This window comes from Castanea sativa, chromosome 7 (genome assembly GCF_040712315.1).
Source record: "Castanea sativa cultivar Marrone di Chiusa Pesio chromosome 7, ASM4071231v1".
In the NCBI taxonomy this organism is placed as follows: domain Eukaryota; kingdom Viridiplantae; phylum Streptophyta; class Magnoliopsida; order Fagales; family Fagaceae; genus Castanea; species Castanea sativa.
Window position 1 is genome coordinate 29642669 of NC_134019.1, and position 22016 is coordinate 29664684.

At 34.5% G+C, this 22016-nt stretch overlaps 2 protein-coding genes across 2 annotated transcripts; both read left to right on the plus strand.

Moving 5' to 3' along the window:
* Positions 1 to 5597, plus strand: LOC142605325 (protein TIC 21, chloroplastic). Its single transcript, XM_075776781.1, has 4 exons — positions 1 to 441; positions 1268 to 1525; positions 1883 to 2086; positions 5118 to 5597. The coding sequence occupies exons 1-4, from the start codon at positions 157 to 159 to the stop codon at positions 5229 to 5231; spliced, it is 861 nt and encodes a 286-aa protein (XP_075632896.1). The 5' UTR covers positions 1 to 156; the 3' UTR covers positions 5232 to 5597.
* A 7365-nt stretch (positions 5598 to 12962) lies between these two features.
* LOC142643124 (receptor protein kinase-like protein At4g34220) lies at positions 12963 to 18308 on the plus strand. Its single transcript, XM_075817664.1, has 2 exons — positions 12963 to 14962; positions 17442 to 18308. The coding sequence occupies exons 1-2, from the start codon at positions 13315 to 13317 to the stop codon at positions 18104 to 18106; spliced, it is 2313 nt and encodes a 770-aa protein (XP_075673779.1). The 5' UTR covers positions 12963 to 13314; the 3' UTR covers positions 18107 to 18308.
* Positions 18309 to 22016: the final 3708 nt, after the last annotated feature.

Consider the following 22016-nt stretch of genomic DNA (forward strand, 5'->3'; position numbering starts at 1 on the left):
GCACCAACCAAGCCCACACCAAAGTATTTGATAGCGTCCTTCCTCAAAGCAAAAGACAAAAATATACTCTCAACTCTCTCTCTCTCTCTCTCTCAGTACTCAGCAAGCAAAGGCAAAGGCAAAGGCAGCAGATCACTTCACCTCCTTGAAGAAACAATGCAAACGCTTCTGTTGCCATCGACGGCGGTGGCAGCGGGACCCTCATCCTCTACTTCTCAGTTCCCTCCTCGTCGACCAATCCCAGCCCGCCACGTCTCCAATTTCACTCTCTCCCTTCCTCATACTAGTAATTGTAAACCCCTCTCTTCCTCTAAAACCCTCCAATCCCTTAGTTTTTCTTACGCTGCTCCCGCCCACAGAGGACCCAAGCTCTCCTTCACTGTTAGGGCTTCTCAAATTTCCACACCCAACGGTGACACTGAGAAGGCAAAGCTCACCCAGGTTGGTTCTCTTTCTCATCTTCAAACTTCAATTTCGTTGCTCTGAAAAATCTTGGTTTTACTCTAAATTCATTTGGGTTGTTTTGCTTTTTTATTTTTAGTCTTTGGATAATGTGTAGTTGTAATTAGAGCAACAAATACAATGCTGGGTTTGACTAATTTTTGGGTTTTGGAATTGTTTGTAAAATCATAGTTTATGACTTTTATTTATCATGAATTTTATTTAATTTTTTGACAACCCTCAAGGTGATCGGAGATTAAAATCTATAAAGTATTCAACTTTTTCTTTACTTTTATCTTAAAGAAAAATGTACAATATCTATAGACTAGATGGTGTGTTGCATCGAATTGATAAGAAATTTGACGTACGTGTTAAGCACGGAGGAAACCATGTCATGATGATGTAATTATCAAAGCTTATAAAATTTAATTATAAGTTCATGAATTGAGAGAGTTACACCGTTTAACATTAACAAAGAGTTACATGGAGTGTAATTATATATGTACACATTTGTTTTGAATTAACACACATTGCAAATTTTATATTAATGGCATTTCATTTACTGAAATTTTGGTTAAATCATGTGCTTTTTGTATAATTTTAAAATATAGAAAACCTAAGATTTGAACATTTTACAGATAAGATAGTTATTCATTTCTGATTATCTCAATATGTTGTGAGCATGAAGAGAAAATATGATCTAACTGTGCATTTGTGTAAGATATTCATCAAATTCTGCATTAGGGTTTTCCTCATCATATTTAAACTGTGTCTACAATTTGAAGTTGATTAGTACTAAAAGAGGTAAGTGATTTGGGTGGTGTAGGTGGCGAAAAGATTAGAGAACACTTCGAGGAGTTTCAAGAGGTATGGTACCATGGGGTTTTGGGGACAGCTTGTATGTACTGTTGTGGCTGCTGTGATTCTTTCGTTTTCAGTTGTTATTACTGGGAAGGTCTCATCGCCCGCTACTTTTTATGCTACTGCTGGTGGTATTGCAGCAGCGTTCATTTCGGTGTTTTGGTCATTTGGGTATATTCGGCTTTCAGATAGGCTTCGACGAACTGCCAATGATCCTTCAAAGGTATTGGCATTGCTAAAAAAGGCTTAATATTTTAGTTTTAGTATGGTCTTATTGCCCTTCATATTGTGTTTTACTGTGATAATTGAAGTTAGTGAATGTATATGAAATCAAATGTCAAAATGAATGCATATACCAACTGAATTGTATAAGCCTTCTTGAACTTTATCTGATTGGTGATAGTACTGTTTTTGGTTGAATGCCACTTTACACTGTAATAAGTTGACTAGATATGTATGCATTTGATATTGTCTTTTCATAAGTGAATGCACCCATGGAGTGGACAGAATTTGTGTTTCAGTATTATATTCATAAAACCTACTAAGTTTCTGTGTTCTATTACTTGCTTGTGGTGTTCAGGCTCCTCCACGTGCTGATGTTGTGAAAAGCTTAAAAAATGGCATAGTAGTAAACCTACTTGGACTGGGTGCTGCCATTCTTGGCATGCAAGCTACAGTGGGATTGCTGGTTGCCAAGGCTCTTACTTCCTCTGCGAATCCTTACTACCAGGGGATTGCTCCTGGATACAGTCCTGTTCTTGCTTTGGACGTATTCTTGGTGCAGGTACTCATTTGACATATTATAACTTTCCAATTGAAAAATTAACAAAGTTTTGAATTGGAACACATCAGAATACTAAGCAGTCTTATAGTGTGACAATTTTTCAACCTGGCCCTTGTGAGTCTCTAATAATTTCTATTATCAGGAAAACCATACATGTATAGAAGTTTTTCAAATTTCAAAGTGAGTGTTTGTTTCAGGGCCCATTTCTAGAAATTACTAGCTTTCAGTGGCTTGGTTTCTATTCATGTCATTTTTTGGCAGTCATAATCGTTCTTTTTGCTATTGCTGGCTCATCCTGTCACTGTTCTTGCCAAATTTCAGAAAGAATTAGAAACAGAGTTTTTAACACTGTAGAGCAGTTTTGTGGTTGATAGATAGATGCTTGATTCAGTTTTTATTGCTAATGAATGTGTTGATAGTAGGGTGAAGAGTAAGTTTCCGGGGGTTATTTGTAAACTGGACATTGAGAAAGCCTATGATCATGTGAATTGGGAGTTTCTTCTAGATTTGTTGAAGAGAATTGGATTTGGGGTGAGGTGGTGTAGGTGGATCCGTACATGTATATTTACAGTCCAGTTCTCTGTATTGGTTAATGGGTCTCTAACTGACTTTTTTGGAAGGTCGAGGGGTTTGAGATAAGGGGACTTGCTATCTTTTATGTTGTTTATGTTATGATGGAGGTTTTCAGTAATATGATGAAAGAGTTGAAGGTGTTGGTTTACTCCGTGGTTTTAGGGCTAATGGTAGACGGGGTGGAGGGGAATGTGTCTCGCATCTTTTGTTTGCGGATGATACAATTTTTTTTTGTGATGTAGATGAGTAGCAAATTCTACACGTTTGGATGCTTCTTCTTTGTTTCCAGGCTGTGATAGGATTAAAGGTTAATGCTTTGAAGAGTAAGATGGTTCCCATTGGGGAGGTTCCTAATGTCCATGTCTTGGCAGAGATTTTGGGTTACCAGATTGGGTCTTTGCCTATGATCTATCTTGGTATGTCATTGGGAGCTTCTGACAAATCCCCTACTATTTGGAACCCCATCTTGGAGAAAATTGAGCGTAAGTTGGCTGGGTGGAAGAAGATGTATTTGTCAAAAGGTGGAAGATTGACGTTGCTTAAAAGTGCATTATCTAATCTTTCTGCTTACTTTTTATCTCTTTTTACTATCTCTACACATGTGGCCAATAAAATTGAGAGGTTGCAAAGGGATTTATTGTGGGGGGATTCCAAGACACTTGGTGGGATGAGACAAGGTGTTTGCACCTCTGTTAAATGGTGGGTTAGGAGTAAGGAAATTAACTACTTTTAATAAAGCCTTAGTAGGGAAATGATTATGGCAGTTTGGGGTTGAGGAGACAAGGCTTTGGAGAAGGGTTGTAGCTTTGAAGTTTGGGGAAGAGTGGGGGGGATGGACCTCCAAGCTAAATAGGGGGGGTGCATGAGTGTGGTTTGTGGAGAAGTATCTGAATGGGTTGAGAGTTTTTTAGCAAAAATATTTGGTTTGAGGTAGGGGTGGGTAATAGAGTGAAGCTTTGGACAAATCAATGGTGTGGAGATTCTCCACTCCAATTGACCTTTCCGGTTGTGTATGAGATTGCTTCTAATAAAGAGACATTAGTGGCCTCTTCTCTTGAACGGTTGGGGATAGAGGAACAGAGAAGTTAGGCTGTTCGTTTCATTCGGAGACCAAATGATTGGGAAATGGGTGGTGTGGATTAATTTCTCTATACTTTGGGTTCTAATGTACCTCCAACTGAGAATAGGGATCGTATGAGATGGAAGTTGACGAATAGGGATTTTGATATCCGATCTTTTTATAATAGGTTAAGAGGTCCCTTGCCCATTATCTTTCCTTGGAAAGGTGTTTGGAAGGTTAAGACTCCTCGGCATGTTTCTTTCTTTGTGTGGATTGCTGTTTGGGATAAGATACTTGTGACAATTTAGGGGTAGAGAGATGGATTTTGTTGATTGGTGCATTATGTGTCATTGTAATGGGGGGACGGTGGATTATTTGCTACTTCATTGTAGTAAGGCTTACCGGTTGTGGAGTTGGTTTTTAGATCTTTTGGGATTTCATGGGTCTTGTCAAGATTGGTTGCGGATACTCTCTTTGGTTGGTGGAATTGGCTAGGGAAGCATTCGTCTAACATCTGGAATTTAGCTCCATTGTGTTTAATGTGGTGTCTTTGGAGGGAGTGAAATTGGAGGACGTTTAAGGATATGGAAAGCTCTGACGACCACCTATGCCTATTGGCTTCTTTCAGTGGCTCCCTTTCTGACTGGTCTAGGGCTTGGGGATTTACCTCTAGTGATTCTCTTCCTATGTTCCTTAGCTCTCCTTTGTAATTAGTATCTTTTCTTTCTTTCTTTATCTTCGTTTTCTGTAATTTTTTCTCTGCCTTATGACTTCTTGCATGAGGTAGTTTTTTTTGAATATACATTTTTATTACTTATAAAAAAAAATAGAGAAGGTGAATCATTTGAAGTCGAAGTCAAATTAAAGGAGCTCCAAGGGACCTGGAGCCCTTTATAAGCATCATATTGTGTGAGCTAAAAAACATAAAAACTTGCTTTGCCTCAAAAAAAAAAGAAAAGAATCGAGATGAACCCTGGAGGAAAACAAAAGAACAAAAAAGAATATAGATATACCTAAATTGGTTACATTTTTTATTTGTAATGAGTTGAAAGAGTTTTGAATCCTGGAAGTGCATTTTCTTCTCAAGTCAAGTTTAATATTCAACTATGCCAAGACAAACTTTCATTGGATATGTCCCAAAAGCTTTGGATCAGTAAAATTAGTGGATTTTCATTTTTTAATCAACTGAGTTGGGTATAAAACTAGCTACCAACCACTTCCTAAATCCTGCAGAAGCAAGAGTGTTTTGCGCTAGATACGACTTTTTGAGTTGGTGGGTTTCAAAAGAGTTAATTGAAGATCAAGTATTAAGCTAATCTTTAATTTAAATTAACACGTGTAGTTTAGTTCTTCCCTATTAAAATAATACCATTGTCATCTATTTATTTCTTTTTGCAGGCATCGGCAAACACCATCCTTTCTCATTTCCTGGGGCTTGTTTTCTCATTAGAGTTGTTGCGATCAGTGACATTGCCACCTTCAGAAAGCATTCCTGTTCCTAGGGTTGCATAAACTCTTCCTTTGGGTAGTTGACATAATATATTTCTAAGGTGAGATCATGTTCTTGGAGCCCTGGTTACTCATGACTAGAAAATTCATTTTTCTGTGTGAGAACTTGAAGTTGTATGCATTCCTTTTTCCAAAATCTTGCAGCCCATGTTTCCTAATGTAATATAATTGATTACAAGTGCTTGTACTTAAACCCCTGAGGAAGAAGTTAATGCTTCCAAATGAGGGAGGTATGATGTTGCATTAAGTTGCAGAGATAATGGCTAAAGTTGAGGGTGGATGGCTTTATCCTGTATGCCTGAGAGCCTTGATAATGTTTGAATGTGAGGCCTCCCTAACCCAATAATCTTAATTTGCTTGTTTATGCTTTATTGTTTTCTATTTTTTTTATGGGATTATTCCAAAAAAGAAAAGTTTTATATATTATAAATTTATTCTATTTACTTGTATTATTCAAAAACTACTAATTATATTATTTAGAATCCCACCATTTCGACCATTGGTTAGGCCACAACAATCGAGGACCATCTTTTTTGATTCTCTGTCCAGTCTAAAGAATGGTATTTGTATGATTTTTACCTCAAACTACAATTTATTTTACTATCAACTCTTTAATTTGATATTAATTTGCCATTAATATTTTAATCTAGATGCTACTTTGATCAGTGTGGTATTAACCTTAAATTAGGGTATTTTAATTTAGAATTTTGTTGTTTATTGTGCACATTATAAATATAGGATTACTGTAATTAACCTAAAGTTAGAGGTGATGAAGATTAGAGCTCGTGAGTTAAGCTCATAGGCTGCTGTCATTAGTCATTACCCTATCTACAGGTTACAGGTATGACGATTTGAGATTTTGACGAAAAATTTTAGGATCACAACCAATTATACACTCATGATTAACAGTGGATAGTGGACAAAAATATGGTGAGATTATGTGAAAATGACAGTTGATTGAGCAATGGGCAATGGGCACTAATGGAACGTGAATCAGAGCACTTTCTACTGGTCCAGGAGGCCCAGTGGCTATACAAAGGGATCTGTTTACTGTTTGTCAATGCGCCAGGGCTTAACTACCAAACATAACTTTAACCTCTAAATATAATTTCTTTCTGGAAAATTAGCTGAGGCATGGCTCCCATTGGTATATCCAGCAAAGAGAGAAACTTTTTTAATAACTTGTTGAGGTGGTAAAGTTGTGATTAATGTAATATTTTTTTTCCATATAGGACATTCTATTTCTATTGTATACCAGTTATAACATAACAACTTAAGCATTATTGGGAAAAAAAATTTGTGTTACACCATAAGTAGACTTATTGAATCTTTTACACTTTAGAAAAGGGCCTTCCTCTCCAAAAATTTTAAAAAATGTCTCCAGTCCCTCTATTGCATAAACAAAATGCCATTAAAATTGTGCCAAAATATCCAAAAAAATTTAGAATAATTTTTAATTCTCTTAAAAGAAAAAATATAGGTGCATTTTGCATTCTTTCCCCACCTCCAACTCCAATAAGGCCCTTAATTTAATTCAATTAAAACTTAATTCATTCCAATTAAAACTCTAGAAAAAAAAATTATGGTATAAAAAGTTAAATAAATAGTATTTAAGTGATATCTAAATATTAAAAAATCACACTTAAATTTATGCCTTTAGCCTGAAATTGTATTGAGATGACTCTTAGCAGAGAATAACATAATTCTAAGTAATAATATTATAAATTGGGAGCATACATTAAACATTCATTTTAAGAAAGTTTTTATAGAGAATTGAAAAAACTATCAAAATAGTTAATCACTTTTTTATTTTTCCATAAAAAATTTCTTCAAATGGTTTATTAATATATACCCTTAAGATACATGTTAGTAAAACCTTTAAATTTATAACTGATATATAGATATAATATGTAAAATTGCGTTGACAGGAAAAATTTAAACCTGAATCATTATGTGTGATATGATTGCAACAGTTAGCCACCAATTTTATTAAACAGCAGTTGGCATCTAAATAAACATAATTGTCTTCACCTATGCAATGAATGAAAAGAACACAGTTACGGAAACTTCTCTGCTCTGGAGATTAAAGTGCATTGCATCATGGACTTTAAATTATATTTGTCCTTTTAAACATGATAGCTATAGTTAGGTACGATGATGCATGTGAGGTTCTGTTATAAGCGAGTTATGGTATTTGTTGTGCCATTTTATGTAGCACTAGACTTATTCATAAAAGACGAGTTTTAAAGGAGAGGTTGAAGTGTGCCTTAATTACTATCTGGTCATGAATGGATTTCCCATTTACTGGATGAGAAATGGTATTGATAGCCTGTGGAGTTCATAAAATATTACTATCGTGGGTGGGGTCGTTCAAGAAACTACAATTGCAATGCCTTCATTCTGTCTCTCGTGCACACTTGCTTCAAACTTCATACAAGTTTTTTTTTTTTTTTAATCAAATAATCCTCCCAAGAAAAATAAAAGGTAAAGTGGTTGATAACTGTAATGGGATAATACATCCAATGTGGGTGTCAGTCAAAAAACAAACTCACCCTGACTGAGGTCCATGTTGTCTAAGAAGATCAAGCTATGTAGATGGTCATGGTCACCACCTACGGATCCATCCATTCTTCATGCTCAATCGGCCACAACAGTAACCCACAAAAATAGTGCCCACTAACATTCAAAAGTTGTAGAATTTATTGAATCTCCTTATATATAGGACTACTGCCTTAACACACGTCCCCTCAACTGACCTGAGTGAACGACTAATTGGCAATTTACTCCTGATTTTAAAATAATCTCTCACCAAATACGGCATTCCCATACTCTGTAGATATGCCTCCATTTTTCTAAATTTGGTATAGAACCTCACATGTTGAGGCTCAACCATTTTGATTTTTCTTCTTATCCCACCAGTCTACTAACTTAACCATAGAGCCTTCTTGACTAATCTTTAGGTTGGCTAGGGCCAAACTAAGGTTTCTCTTTCTTAACAGATTATAAGGATTTATCACTATTTGATCCTGAAGTTCTTATTGCAATTTTGTTTCTTCTATGAATTTCTTTCCACCCATAACTATGCTAAGAGTGTACTAATCACTATTCTTCTATATGGGGTAAGGGAGGCAATTGCCCCCAGTCCGACTAGAAATTTCGTAGTGCATGTTTTTTTTTTTCCTATCCCATCTATCCATCTTCAAAAATGATTTTTTTTTTGGGATTTCCTAATGTATTTATTTTTAATTAATGTCAATTTTTATTTAAAAGGAAAATATTTCCTATTATAAGTTGAAATTTCAAAACCCATCCTTTCAAATAGAAATAAAATCAAAGCCCATAATAGTGAAACAAAGATTGAAGAAAAAGGAAATGAGGTAAGAGTTTTGATCGAAAAGAGAAAAGAAGAACATTATTTTTATCTTCTAAAAGTGATAAAAAAAAATTAAAAGAACTCAAATTATTAATATAATGATTTTTTTATATAATAATTTATTCTTCTTCATAAAAATTTGTATACGAATCATAAAATATAAGGATGTTTAGTTTAGATAATAAACTCTAAAATTTTAGGTGCATGAGTAGAGTTTTAAAAATGTTACATTTTCATCATACATGAGTTTATATTAACTAGAATATTGAAATTCACTAGTCGTACTAGATGCTTGTTTAACTACTAATATTATTTTCATGTAAATTGTAAATGAAATTTTGAAATAAATAAAAACCACATAATAACCTATTTATGTGTAAAAAAAAAATTAACACAATATAATTAATGCCATTCTAAAAAAAATTCTTGCATTAAAAAAATATGCATTCATATTAATGGTTTTGATTTATTTATGTGCGTATCGTGTACAAATTTTATTCTTATGAAATCAAATTCTGACTGTTGTCAAAGATTATTTATGCATTCTCTCAATTATTTTATTTTTTGCTTTTTGCATTACTTTATACACCTGCTAAAAGCTCTGTAAACTTTCAATATGAGATAACTAAAAATACAAACCCACCAAATTCTTTCCACATCTCAATCTACATAATATTTTTCACACGAAAAATGTTATATCAAATAATTTGTGCTAGTAAATCCAAAATAAATAATAAAAAAATAAAATTGCTTGATCACAAGGATGGCTATCGATCCACTTGTTACGTCCGTGACACTCAAAAAAGTAAAGTGCAAGGATGAACAGAAGTTTAAAATTATTGGCCCTCTTTCACGGGTCTTGTCTTGTTTACTGATTACTACAGCTTGTAGTGCCAAAATTCAGTTCAAACTCAATTTGATGACTCTGCTTGCCAATCAAGAAAAGAAAAATATGTACAAACTGCCGCGCCAAAACAACCTAACTTGATGCAATTTTGAAAAGAATATCATCACACATCATTATCATAATTTGAAGTTTTGAACTCGAATAAATCATTATAAGACAGAATGGTCTTATTTGGTCTGTTATGCTCATGATAGACTCTGGCACTTTCACAGAAGCATACCACATTTCCTCCACAAATCACTGTTAGGGTCCATTTGAAAATCGCTTATTTTCTTAAAATCGATTTTTTTTTTTTCTAAAAGTGTGAAAAAAAAAAGCTAAAAATTGAACTTTTAGGGCAATAGGACCTGCTTTAGAGAGAAGGTATTTGGTATCAAATAATACCATGTCAGCAGTATCAAAATCCAATAAGTATAAAACATGTTAGCAAAAAATGACTAACATACTAACAATTGAATTAATACATGTGTTAGTGGGTAGTTATTTTTGCACATATCTCTCTCGTTTATTGAATTTTGATACGGATGATGTGGTATCATTTGAAACAAAATACTTTTTTTACTTTAAGAGCAAAAATAAGCTAACTTTTTCTCAGATCCCAAACGAAACCTTGTCACATGAAGAATTGTTGCAAAAAAATTGCACATTATTTTGGTGGTACTAAATTTTTTTGTTTACCAATAGTAACAACTATAGGACAAAGAGGTAATCATATAGAAATACATAATTTAAAAAAGTGTATTGTTTTGTCTTAATTATATATGTTTTTTGAGAACTAATATAGAGTATTGTCCACAGCATCATGAAAACTAAGAGTCCGTTTGGTACATGTGTTTAAAAACTGAAAATTATTGTTTGAAAACATTTATAGAAATACGTGTGGATGAAAAAATGCGTGAAAATACGTGAAATGTTGTTTAAAAACTGAAAATAGTTGTTTGAAAACTAAAACCAAACACCCTCTAAATTTCTTGTCTTCCTGCTCTTCTCTCTTTGATAATTCCCATTTGTCAAATTTTCACTCTGGATCGTTGAGCCAACGTGTGCTAAGCTCCACATTCTAACTTGACTTGTCATTTTATCTTTTTTAGGATATAAGTGCATATGTGGCTAATGCTTCACTCGGTTATTACTTATTACAAAGCCAATCAAAATTGGATGGTGACAAAAAAGGCCCCAATAACCTCAAAGTACTCCATCTTTCGTTCTACCGGAATTGCATTTCTTCAAAAGCTCCATTCTATTAAGCTTTTCTAAAATATTTTAGTATATATAAAAAGTGTGGACATTACGTATGCATTTTTTTAATATCCAAAAATAAGAACTCATGACCATGACCAAAAGTATCAATGGTGCTGGATTTTTTTATATCCTTGTTGATGGAGTTGTGTGACTTTTTTCTTAATTTCAAATACGCATGGATGAAAAGTAAATGGCCTACCAATTAATAAAAGCATCACAAAATGGTATAATGCTGTTTAATATTAGGATTACCCATGACTTGCTATCTCAAGTATGAATATATATATATATATATATATATATATATATATATATATATATATATATATATAATTACAATCATAGGATATGATCAACTGCCAATATTATAAAAAGGGGAAGGTAGGGAAAGAGAAGAGGATTAGCTTGGGATGTTAAAATTTTCAGGTGTGTCCAAGGGTGGTTGCTGCTGTGGCTTGATAAAAGGTAGAGTAGTTACTATAATAGGTGATGGCCCATTTCCAACAGTGAAGTTGGGTGGAGTCCTTTTAATTCTTGACTATATTCATTTTCATGTCAGTATGTGAAACAGTTTAATCTCTTTTGCCCCCACTTTCCTTTCTTTTTAACTTGACTCTTCTGATGTGGGGTACATACATATTAACATAGGCAAAAGTTAGTAAGCACGTATAGGTGTTTATTAAGATTGTACAAAATGGATCCTATTTAATAAAAAAAAATTAAATAAATAAATAAAAAGGACATAAAACTAGGCATTTTAGTTATTTTAAAATTTTTTCTTTCTACAGAGTTGATCCCACTGAAAAATATAACATAAAATTCCAAAAAAAAAAAATTGTAACCAAAAAAAGTAAAAAATTGTGATTAAGGGTAACACAACCCGTTAACGTATATGTCTTTGCAAAATTGCCCCCACTATTGTTTGACTGTTCAATAAATACAAAAACAAAATGTGGTACAAAGCATAAATGCACAAAACAGGACCAAGGAAGAGCTTGCTGCTAAAAGAAGTGCTGATATCTCTGCTTTTCCATATGATGTTCATATAAAGTTTGAAAGCAATGCCTCTTTTAAAATGTATATATATATATATATGGAAGAAATGTTTGCTAAAGCCAATGGTTTAGCCGAATTGCGTTTAGCCACTAGTAATCCACCACAAAAATTGACAATTCATCAAAAACTGTCTTAGTTAACCTTGTCATTACAAATATTAGAATTAATGCTTTTACCTCCTCTGTTTTTCAATTTCATAAAAATCTTCTTAAAATGATTGATTAATGTATGCCCTAAGAACATCCATTAACTGAAGTTATAAAATATTAGTTAGAAACAAATTGGTGAGGGTCTATAGCTTTGCTACCTAAAACCAATAATAAAATGGTGGTTCAGGGACCCCCTTGCAAGTTGGGAGTAGTTAACAAGCATTGGCTTTATTGAAAAATTTGACTTGCAGGCATTACAATGGGATGATGGCCGTTCATTTGTCACTATATGTAACCATATGTGAGTTAAATATAGAATGTATTATATAAAAGATGCTAAATTGTAAAGAATTTTGACAATTTCTTTATAAGAATTGGAGTTCTATGTTTTATACACTAATATGCATCATTTATATTCTTTTATCCTGAGTTAAAACTCATGACAATTGAAAATCTTAAAGTTCATTTTATTAATATGGGTAAAAAAGTTGTAAAAACAAATTTGTTATATGAATTAAACTGATAACCATGATTCAAACTAAGTGTTTATATTAATAACCACAAGATCTAACTAAGCATGGCGGTCAACAAAAGTAGGAAGCACTCCAATAAAAAAAAAGAAAAAAGTAGGAAGCACTAAAAAGCTCAATATAACCCGTAATCTTTTTCCTTAAAAATAAATTGTTGCTAATGAGGACATCCAAAAAGTTCTCCTAAGTAGGTTGTTAAGATCATTTTGTGTTGTCTAAATTAACTTCCACTCATAGTAAAAATTGGAAACCATTTTAACAAAATCAAAAAATAAAATTTTGAGTGAGTCACTCAATTGCAGCAGGTTGGACTTGGTTCCTCTGCAACATGATATGGGCTCCAACTCACTTGGGTGTTCTGTAGCATAAAAGAGATTCCTCTCTGCTTTCCCTAGTTTCAATAACAAGGACGCCCAAGTTTACTAAAGAGTAATTCAGAAAGAGCTGGAATTGGCAGAGGCAGTACAAGAGGGTGGTGCCTATTTTCATTTTTCCCATGTTCAGTTAAAGTACCATTTACTACTACTCAACTGCACAGAGTTAGACCCTGACCATCCCTTTGCTTTCTCTTCTACTTTCACTGCTTCTCTCTGTAAACTCACACCAACTTGTCTTCCATTTTCTTAATATCAATCTTTTATTACCTCTCATTTTGCTCGCTGCTCTCCACAGCCACTTCCTTGTTGCATCTCACACCAAAGTTTATAGATTTGGTCACCAAAACAACCATACATGTAGTTGTTCACCCTCTCATTCCTAGACTACCACTATTGCTCTTATTTCTTCACAATGAACTTGTAGCAAACATGCACAACCAGTTCAAGAAACCATGAGGGCCAAATCCAACACCAACAGCCTCCATTTCTGGTGCAGAATCACTTCCTTTGTTCTGCTTCTACTTCCTTCACTTTCTCTCAACTCAGATGGGGTCTCTTTGCTTAACTTCAAGTACTCAATCCTAAGCGACCCACTTTCAGTCCTAAACAACTGGAACTACGACGACCAAACACCGTGCTCATGGACCGGAGTCACTTGCACAGAAATGGGAAACCCTGGCACACCAGACATGTTCAGAGTCACCAGCTTAGTCCTCCCCAACAGTCAGCTTCTGGGTTCAATCGCTTCAGACCTTGGAATGATCACATACCTTAGCCATCTTGATCTCTCCAACAATTTCTTCAATGGGTCTTTGCCTATTTCAATCTTCAATGCCTCGGAGCTTCAGGTTCTTTCACTGTCAAACAATGTCATCTCTGGTGAGCTACCTGAGTTTACTGGTAAGTTAGTAAGCTTACAGTTACTCAATCTTTCTGATAATGCATTGGCTGGGAAACTACCAGAAAATCTCTCTGCTTTACCCAATCTTACTGTTGTTTCTTTGAGGGGTAATTATTTTTCTGGTTTTGTTCCAAGTGGGTTTGATTCTGTTGAAGTATTAGATCTGTCTTCGAATCTGTTTAATGGGTCTTTGCCTTTGGATTTTGGTGGAGATAGTTTGCGTTACATGAACCTATCTTACAATAAGATTTCAGGACATATACCACCAGAGTTTGCAAAGCAAATACCTCAAAATGCCACTATTGATCTCTCATTCAACGGCCTTAGTGGACCTATTCCTGAGTCTCTAGCTTTGCTCAACCAAAAAAGTGAACTCTTTGCTGGAAATGCGGACCTATGCGGCAAACCTTTGACAAATCTTTGTTCGATTCCTTCCACTTTGTCTACTCCACCTAATGACACAACCAAATCTTCTCCAGCAATTGCAGCTATTCCCAAAACCATTGACTCAACCCCAGTAACAAGTTCTAATGGGACTCAGGACCGAGCACAAGGTGGTCTAAAACCCGGTACAATAGCTGCAATAGCTGTGGGAGACTTGGCTGGTCTAAGCCTCCTTGTCATGGTCATTGTGTATGTCTACCACTTGAGAAAGAGAAAGAATACTCTCAATCAAACCAATGCAGCAAATACTTCGGAAAAGAAACCAGAAGTGAGTGCGAAACAAGACCCAGCTGTTGCTAAAAAGCCAATGGCCTGGTCTTGCTTAGGGGAAGAGATTTCAGAAGCAACAAGTTCTGATGGTGACCAAGACGATTTTAAAATGGAAGTTGTAGATGAAGTGAACCCAAATGATGAGGATCAACTTGATCAGAAAGGTAAGCTTGTGACTGTGGACGGAGAGACAGAGCTAGAGCTAGAAACATTGCTGAAAGCTTCAGCTTATGTCTTGGGAGCAAGTGGAGCTAGCATTGTGTACAGAGCAGTGCTTGATGATGGGAGAGCATTGGCAGTGAGGAGGATAGGAGAGAATGGAGTTGGGAGGATGAGGGATTTTGAGAATCAGGTCAGGGCTATAGCAAAGCTACGCCACCCCAATTTGGTTCGAGTTCGTGGGTTTTACTGGGGAGAGGATGAGAAGCTTGTTATCTATGACTTTGTCACCAATGGCAGCCTTGCTAATGCTAGCACCACTCACAGTAAGCTCTCTCTCTCTCTCTCTTCATTTCTCTAGCGCATTTTAGCAAAATCCCTAGTATTATTCTTTTTTACACATCCAATTTTACACCTAATTTCGCACATTATTGGTTCAAACCCAAGCAATCAAAGATTTGAGATGGAAAAAATATCTAGACACCGACACATAGGTTCAGCTCAGTCGGTCCCAAAAATATGTATACCATGCATGAAACTGACACATACCCATAGGCTCACCTCATTGTATAAAGCGAATTACATGCATTAACATTGCATTGTGTGTGATTGGTATCTGATTTGAATGATTTTGTTGTACATGAAGATCCTGATATTTTAGTTGTTCCACATTGTAAAATTACAGAAAATGGTGTTAGACATAGTTAACAATCTCACCCAATATATTACCTCCAACATAAATAGGATTTATAGAGGATAGTCAACAAATAATGGTGGTACCAATAAAACCATATCGTTGTTGAATGGAAGAGGATCCTCGACTTTTATCCTGACTTGTTAACCTAACACATGCCAATGCATGTGTCATTTTCGAAAAAAGACCCTAGCTGACTGTGACTGTCTCAATCTCTTTCTTTCATTCCTTGTAATTTTAGGCATATTAAGTTGTGCTAGTGATGACACTGAGTCACTGACCAGTGAGTGAGCACGCATTATTGTGTTTGTTTGTGCATTTTTTATTGTTTGTGTAAGTTGATGATTGAAAACTTAGGAATATGATTCCCTCCTCGATCCTTGTGTGGCTTTGAGAGAAAAACAGTGAAGACTGATCGAGAATGTAATGTAAATGCCCCACTATCTGGACCCGATGTTATTGATGGTTTGCTGATCATATATAGCTGTTATTTCTTTTTTATTTATGTATTTATTTTATATACCATACCATGGTTGTTATCAAATATCAATCATGACAATTGGAACTTTTTATAATAAAATTAATAAATAATTTTACCATTTCCTTTTTGTTCAGTACATTATATGATTTAGACATTAGAGGAATAGAGCTAACTGTTCTAGGTTATTGTTACTTTTCAAATTTGTATTCCCCCTTCGATATTATGATGGGTCCAAGTTAATAACTTTTGCGTAAAAAACTTTCCAATTGTTTTTAATTTTTAATTTTTAATGTGGATGTATTATAGGATATGATTAAATAGTTTAGCAAAACATAGTACTTTGCTAATTGCTACACGAATTCCAAAACATATATGGTCTGGAGCTAATATTTTTATATACTTTGCTCAAGGCATGTGGAATCCATTTAATAATAGGGTTTTTTTTAGATAACATTTAACTATAGGTTTAAATGCCAACTGTAGTAACTAGGGATGGCAATTTAGATCCGGCCCGCGGATACCCGGCCCGGCCCGACCCTAATGGGCCGGATTTTACCCGGCCCGATAAAGAATAGGGTCGGGTATGGGTTTTAAAAAAAAACCCGAAGCGGGTTCTGGTCGGGTCCGGGTTTTATAAAAAAATCCGAAACCCGACCCGAAACCCGCCCCGGATAAAAACCCGGTTATGGAGGATAAGACATTTTGTAAGAATTTCTTAGTCTTTTTCATTTGTTAGTTGGAGGATAAGACATTTTGTAATTTCCTAGACTTGTGGGATTTATTTTGTAACTTTTTAAGTGATTTGTTGATTTAAAATCTTAGTTGTGATTTATTGATTTATGATTAACTTATAATTTGGTTTGATTTGGTTGCCCTATAATGTGGCCTAAATGCCAAATTTTGGCATTTGGGCCATGTTAAATGGCTTGAATAGGCTTGAATCTAGGGAAAAAATTTAATGGGCTTCAAAAAAAAAAAAAATTTTGTTAGGCTAGATTTGGGCCCAAGAAGATAAACGGGGCCCGCGGGGCCCGTGGGGCCCGGCGGGGCGGGTATGGGCCCCGGGAAAAAAACCCGATTAATAATCGGGCCAGGTCCGGGTTCCGGGTCTTGGCCCGCGGGTCGGGTCCGGGTATGCAAAAACCCGGCCCGAACCCGACCCGTTGCCATTCCTAGTAGTAACTAATATATTCAACTACATTGTGCCTTTCAAAAAAAAAAAAAACTTACATTGTGTAATTTACTGAAATTCGTAGTTCGTTCGAAATCAAAATTTGGGTTTTCAGAGGCCCCGCACAAATTTGACAGTTGAGACCCTTATCAAACTTTTGTTGTTATATTAATTATGTGCTCACTTTTTCTCTATATCTATATAGTTTCTTTAACAACTGAACTATTTAATTTAAGAAAATTTTAATAAATGTCTTAAAAGTATTGGTTTAAAAATTATTTTTAAAAATGTTCTTATATGAAAATGATAAAAAAAAATTTTAATATTGTTAACAGCTTTTTATATTTCCCATAAAAGTTGTATTAAAATTTTTCTAATATTGTTTATTAACAACAGTCAGAAGGTAGTCTTTAGTATGAAACTTTAATTTATGGTTATCAATGTTTTTGTTGAATTCAGAAAAAGCAGGCTCATTACCAAGTCATCTTCCTCTTGAGGTCCGGGTCAAGATAGCAAAAGGAGTAGCTCGTGGACTAGCTTACATCCATGACAAGAAACACGTGCATGGCAACATTAAACCAAGCAACATTCTCTTAAACTCTGATATGGAACCCATAATCAGTGATTTTGGTCTGGACCGGCTTGTCTTAGGCAACACTAGCCACAAAGCAAACACTTCAGCCCGGTTCTTGGGAATTCAAAGATCCGCAACCACTCGTGAAGAATTGTCTAATCCTGGTCCCAATTCTTATGCACAAGTTGGCTCCTCAATGGGAAATGCATCATCATCACCATATCAAGCACCCGAGTCCTTAAAGAACATCAAGACCAACCCCAAGCATGATGTGTACTCTTATGGGATAGTTTTGCTTGAACTCTTAACTGGGAAAGTGTTTTCAGACCAGGAATTGAGCCAATGGACCGGCGGTTCAACGGCCGAGGAAAAGAACCGAGTTTTGAGGCTGGTTGATGTGTCAATCAAAGCTGAAGTGGAAGGCAAAGAGGATGTATTTCTGGCTTGCTTTAAAGTAGGACTAAGTTGTGCTTCTTTCGTACCACAAAAGAGACCGTCAATGAAAGAAGTCCTTCAATCCCTAGAGAGGGTCTCAAATTCCTTGTGCTAATGATGTACTTGGGTCCCACTTTTGTGTTCTTTTTCATCTTTTTTTGACTTGAATGTTGCATAAAGTGCATTAGGAATGTGGATAACCGATGTGAAAAGTGACGTATGTTTGACTGATTGTAATCAAATTTTTAATATGTATAAGATACTTTTGGTGGTGATTGTAGTTGATGACAATTTGCAAGAAAAAGAGGTTCTATAAATTAAGAGTGAGTATTGGCTAGAGAACCTGTTTTGTGGGGTTGGGTATGTCATGTGTAATATGCATCTCTGGCTGGCTTTGATGTTATGGCCCTAGTTAATTAAGCACTCTGCATTGCAGGTTCTTTAATTTACAATGTGATCTTTGATGAGTTTGGTGTCTTGTTGGATCATAATGGATTAGTTGGTTCTTATTAATAATTTAATATTGAACAGCTCCAACGGGTAACCATAAATAAAGTGGAGTAGGAGTTCAATTATTAAATGATAGTTTAATTGACTTAAAATTATTAAAAGTTTAACTACAAAATTTATTGAAGCCTTAGGTTATAACCTTACTCAATATTTTTTTTATTAGAAGTGAATTTTGATAAATTCACAATTGGATTACATTTTTTTTTCTTATATCCTCTATGTTTGTAAAATTTTTTAAAAATTAAATATCAATAACTATATCATCAATAAATTGTTTAAATTGCAAGCTTTTGTAGTTTAAAATTATGCATAAAATATAATCTTATAAATTATATAGTAAATAGTATCTAATTGACACAAAGTTTGTCATATGTATTAAGATCGCAAAAAACATACAATCCAACGGTTAGATTTTTAAAATTTGTAATAATGTTAATGATATTAAGTAAAATTGTAGTCTTAGATTACAATTAATTTTATAGCTAAATTTTATCTTTATTAAAAAAAAAAAAAAAAACCTTCCAATCTTTATAAAATGTTAGGTAGAATTCTGAAAATGTTAGACTCCAGTTGAGCAATAACACTCAGAAAAAAAAAAAAAAAAATCGTTTCAATTTGAAATGATTGTACATTTCTATCATTCTAAACAATAACAGAACAAAGAAAAGCCAAAAATTATTGATTAAACTTTTATGTTTTATTTATAATTTACTCATAAAACAATTTGGCATAATAAAGGGGATAGAGAGGGAAAGCTCAAAATTGGTTACTTGGTTAGTCAAACACAAATTTTTATTAAGGGTTTTCTCATTTTCTTTATTTCATGACCATTGTGAATGTTGAAAAATGAATAATGGAGATGAACAATGGATTCAAAATACTGAAACAATTTCATAAATTTATTAAGACTTTAATTAACAAAAAAATAAATATATAACGTTTTTATTTATTTATTTTGTTTATGCTTATTTTAATTAAGGGAAAAACATTTCTTTTTACATTTTTTTTTATCCAATATATCTATCCGACCTACGCTGAAACCGTGCTTAACGTTATCAATGAGCCTTTTGTATATTTAATTTCCCAATACTACTTTGTTTAATGTTATTATTAAACATGACAAATTCTTCTTGGGTCTGTTTCCAGCACAATGATACCCCTCCTGACTTATGAAACACCTTTATTGGAGTTCTCTTTCAAATTTCAATTTTCAATAGACTTTTTTGTTTTTAGAAAAAAATATATATATATTATTCTTAGAGCATCAGCAGTGGGCCTTTCAAATGTCAAATGTAAGATACATTTGGCATTCAGGCTCAAAATATGCTCAGCAAAGGAATGGTTAAACTGGGAAAGACCAAATTTTATTTGGCATAGTACTAGAATACCATCTTAAATGTAAGATGGTACTGTAGCTGAATGGGATAAAATTTTTTTTTTTTAATACTCTCTCCCCTTTTTAAGCCGGGAATTTCTCTCTCCTCTCTCATTATTTCTCTTCTTTTCTCTCTCTTCCTTCTCTTTTTCTCATTTGCTCTTTGCTCTCTTCAAACCCAAGACCCTGTGAGTTTTGACAACGGTAGAATCGGATGAGTCCGATGGGTCAGCGTGAGGGCTCTGATGGGTTTGAATCAGAGCTCCAATGGCTCCGATAATGATTCTGACGAGGCATCGATGGTGGGTTTCTTTGGAGGTGTGGGTTTTGACAATGGTGGAGATCGTGGGTTTTGATGGCGGTGGGTTGGTGGGCTGGGTTTGGATCGGCGTGAGGGCTCCAATGGGTTTGAAACTCTTGGATTGTGTTCTGCTTTTGTTTGGTGTGAAGATGAAAGAAAATAAGAGAAGGTTCTGGGTTTTGTTGTTGTTTTAGTTTGCCTTTTTGATGGATGAGAGCGTAGTTCAACTCAGCTTTGTGTGTTTTCTGTATGAATTTTCTTCTGGGTATTGTTTGTCTGGTTAGAAAATTGGGATGGAAAAGAAAGTTTTGATGAACTGTGGATTCTGTCTTGATTCTTAATCTTTTTTGTCGTGATTTTTCAAGAATGAAAAAGTTTGTTTCAAAAGAGTGATTACTTGTGTTTATGTGTGTGTGGTGATGGGTTTGGATAGGTGGATCGGTGTATCATGGGTCTATGTGTGTGTGTGGCTCTGTGTGTTGAAACCGGTGCTAGAGGTTAAGGGAGTAAAATAGGAAAAGGAATAGAAAAAGAGAAATAGTATAAAAAAAAAAAGGAATAAAATAGAATATTTAAATAAAATGGGAAAAAAATAGAATTTTGGGATGTTGGGTGTGTTATAAAATGGTATGATATAATTGATAAAATAGTTTTTTGGGATGGTAAAATAGGATGGGATAGCATTTCTTGATGTTGATGCTCTTAGAATGTTAGTTGGACAAGTATAGGTATTTGCAAGTGTTGTTCCTTGTGTTTGTAGAATGTATGGCACACGTGAATTGAAAATGGTTGATAGAATTATGAGGGGAATAAGAGTGGAGAAGAAGACTGATAGAATTTTTAGGTGAAAAAGAGTAGAAAATAAGAACCGTGGAAACTAAAGTAATATTAGTGCTGTTTAAATAGGATACAAGTTTTATATAAGTTAAATTCTTAGATTTTAAACTGTATTACTAGATACGCGAATTAACCAAATACAACACAGACCAAGATGGGACAGAATCTCTACAAAAATCTTAGTGTCTTTGTTTTTTTTGTTTACAGTGTGTACATCAATCATTTATAAATCTTTGCAAAGAATCTGCAAAATTCTCAGTTTTACACTATGCACATCAATCATTTTTTCTTCCATAAATTTCTCTCATGGACAAGAATCTGAATAAGAATCTATGTACTTTTCTTAGAGGAAGAATCAAATTACTAGAATCTATATTATTTGTTTAATAGGACAAATCAAACAAAATGACATATACACAAACCAAACTACTTCGGTCAATAGACTCCTATGTATGATATCAGTAGCTTACGTTTTGTTGGAAATGAACAAAGAATATATTCCAGTTACTCTGGAGAAGAAGAAAGGAAAAGATGAGGTGACGTGAGTGACTCGTCCAAAATTTTTTTTTTAACTAGACAATTCTCTCTCTTTCTCTCTCTCTTCTCCAATTTTCGACAACTCCGTTACCATAATTTTTTTTCCCACAAATCAACTGAAACAATTTTTTTTTCCTTCTATTTCAGCAACAGCATTGCCACAAATCAATTGCTACAATTTTTTTTCTTCAATTTTCGGCAACTTCATTGCCTAAATTACTATTAATCTTCAAAATTCACTCTATTTTTTTTCCTCTATTTTCGGCAACTTGGTTGCCATAATTGGTTTTTTTTTTTTTTTTTCTTTTTCCCTCCCATTTTCGGCAACTTGGTTGCCACAATTCATATTTTCTCTCTCCTCACTCCCCTAGAATTTCGGCAACTTAGTTGCCACAATTGGTTTCTTTTCAGCCACTCCTCTTTCGGGCACTTCACCTGGCAACTGGGCAGCAAATTCGGGCAGTA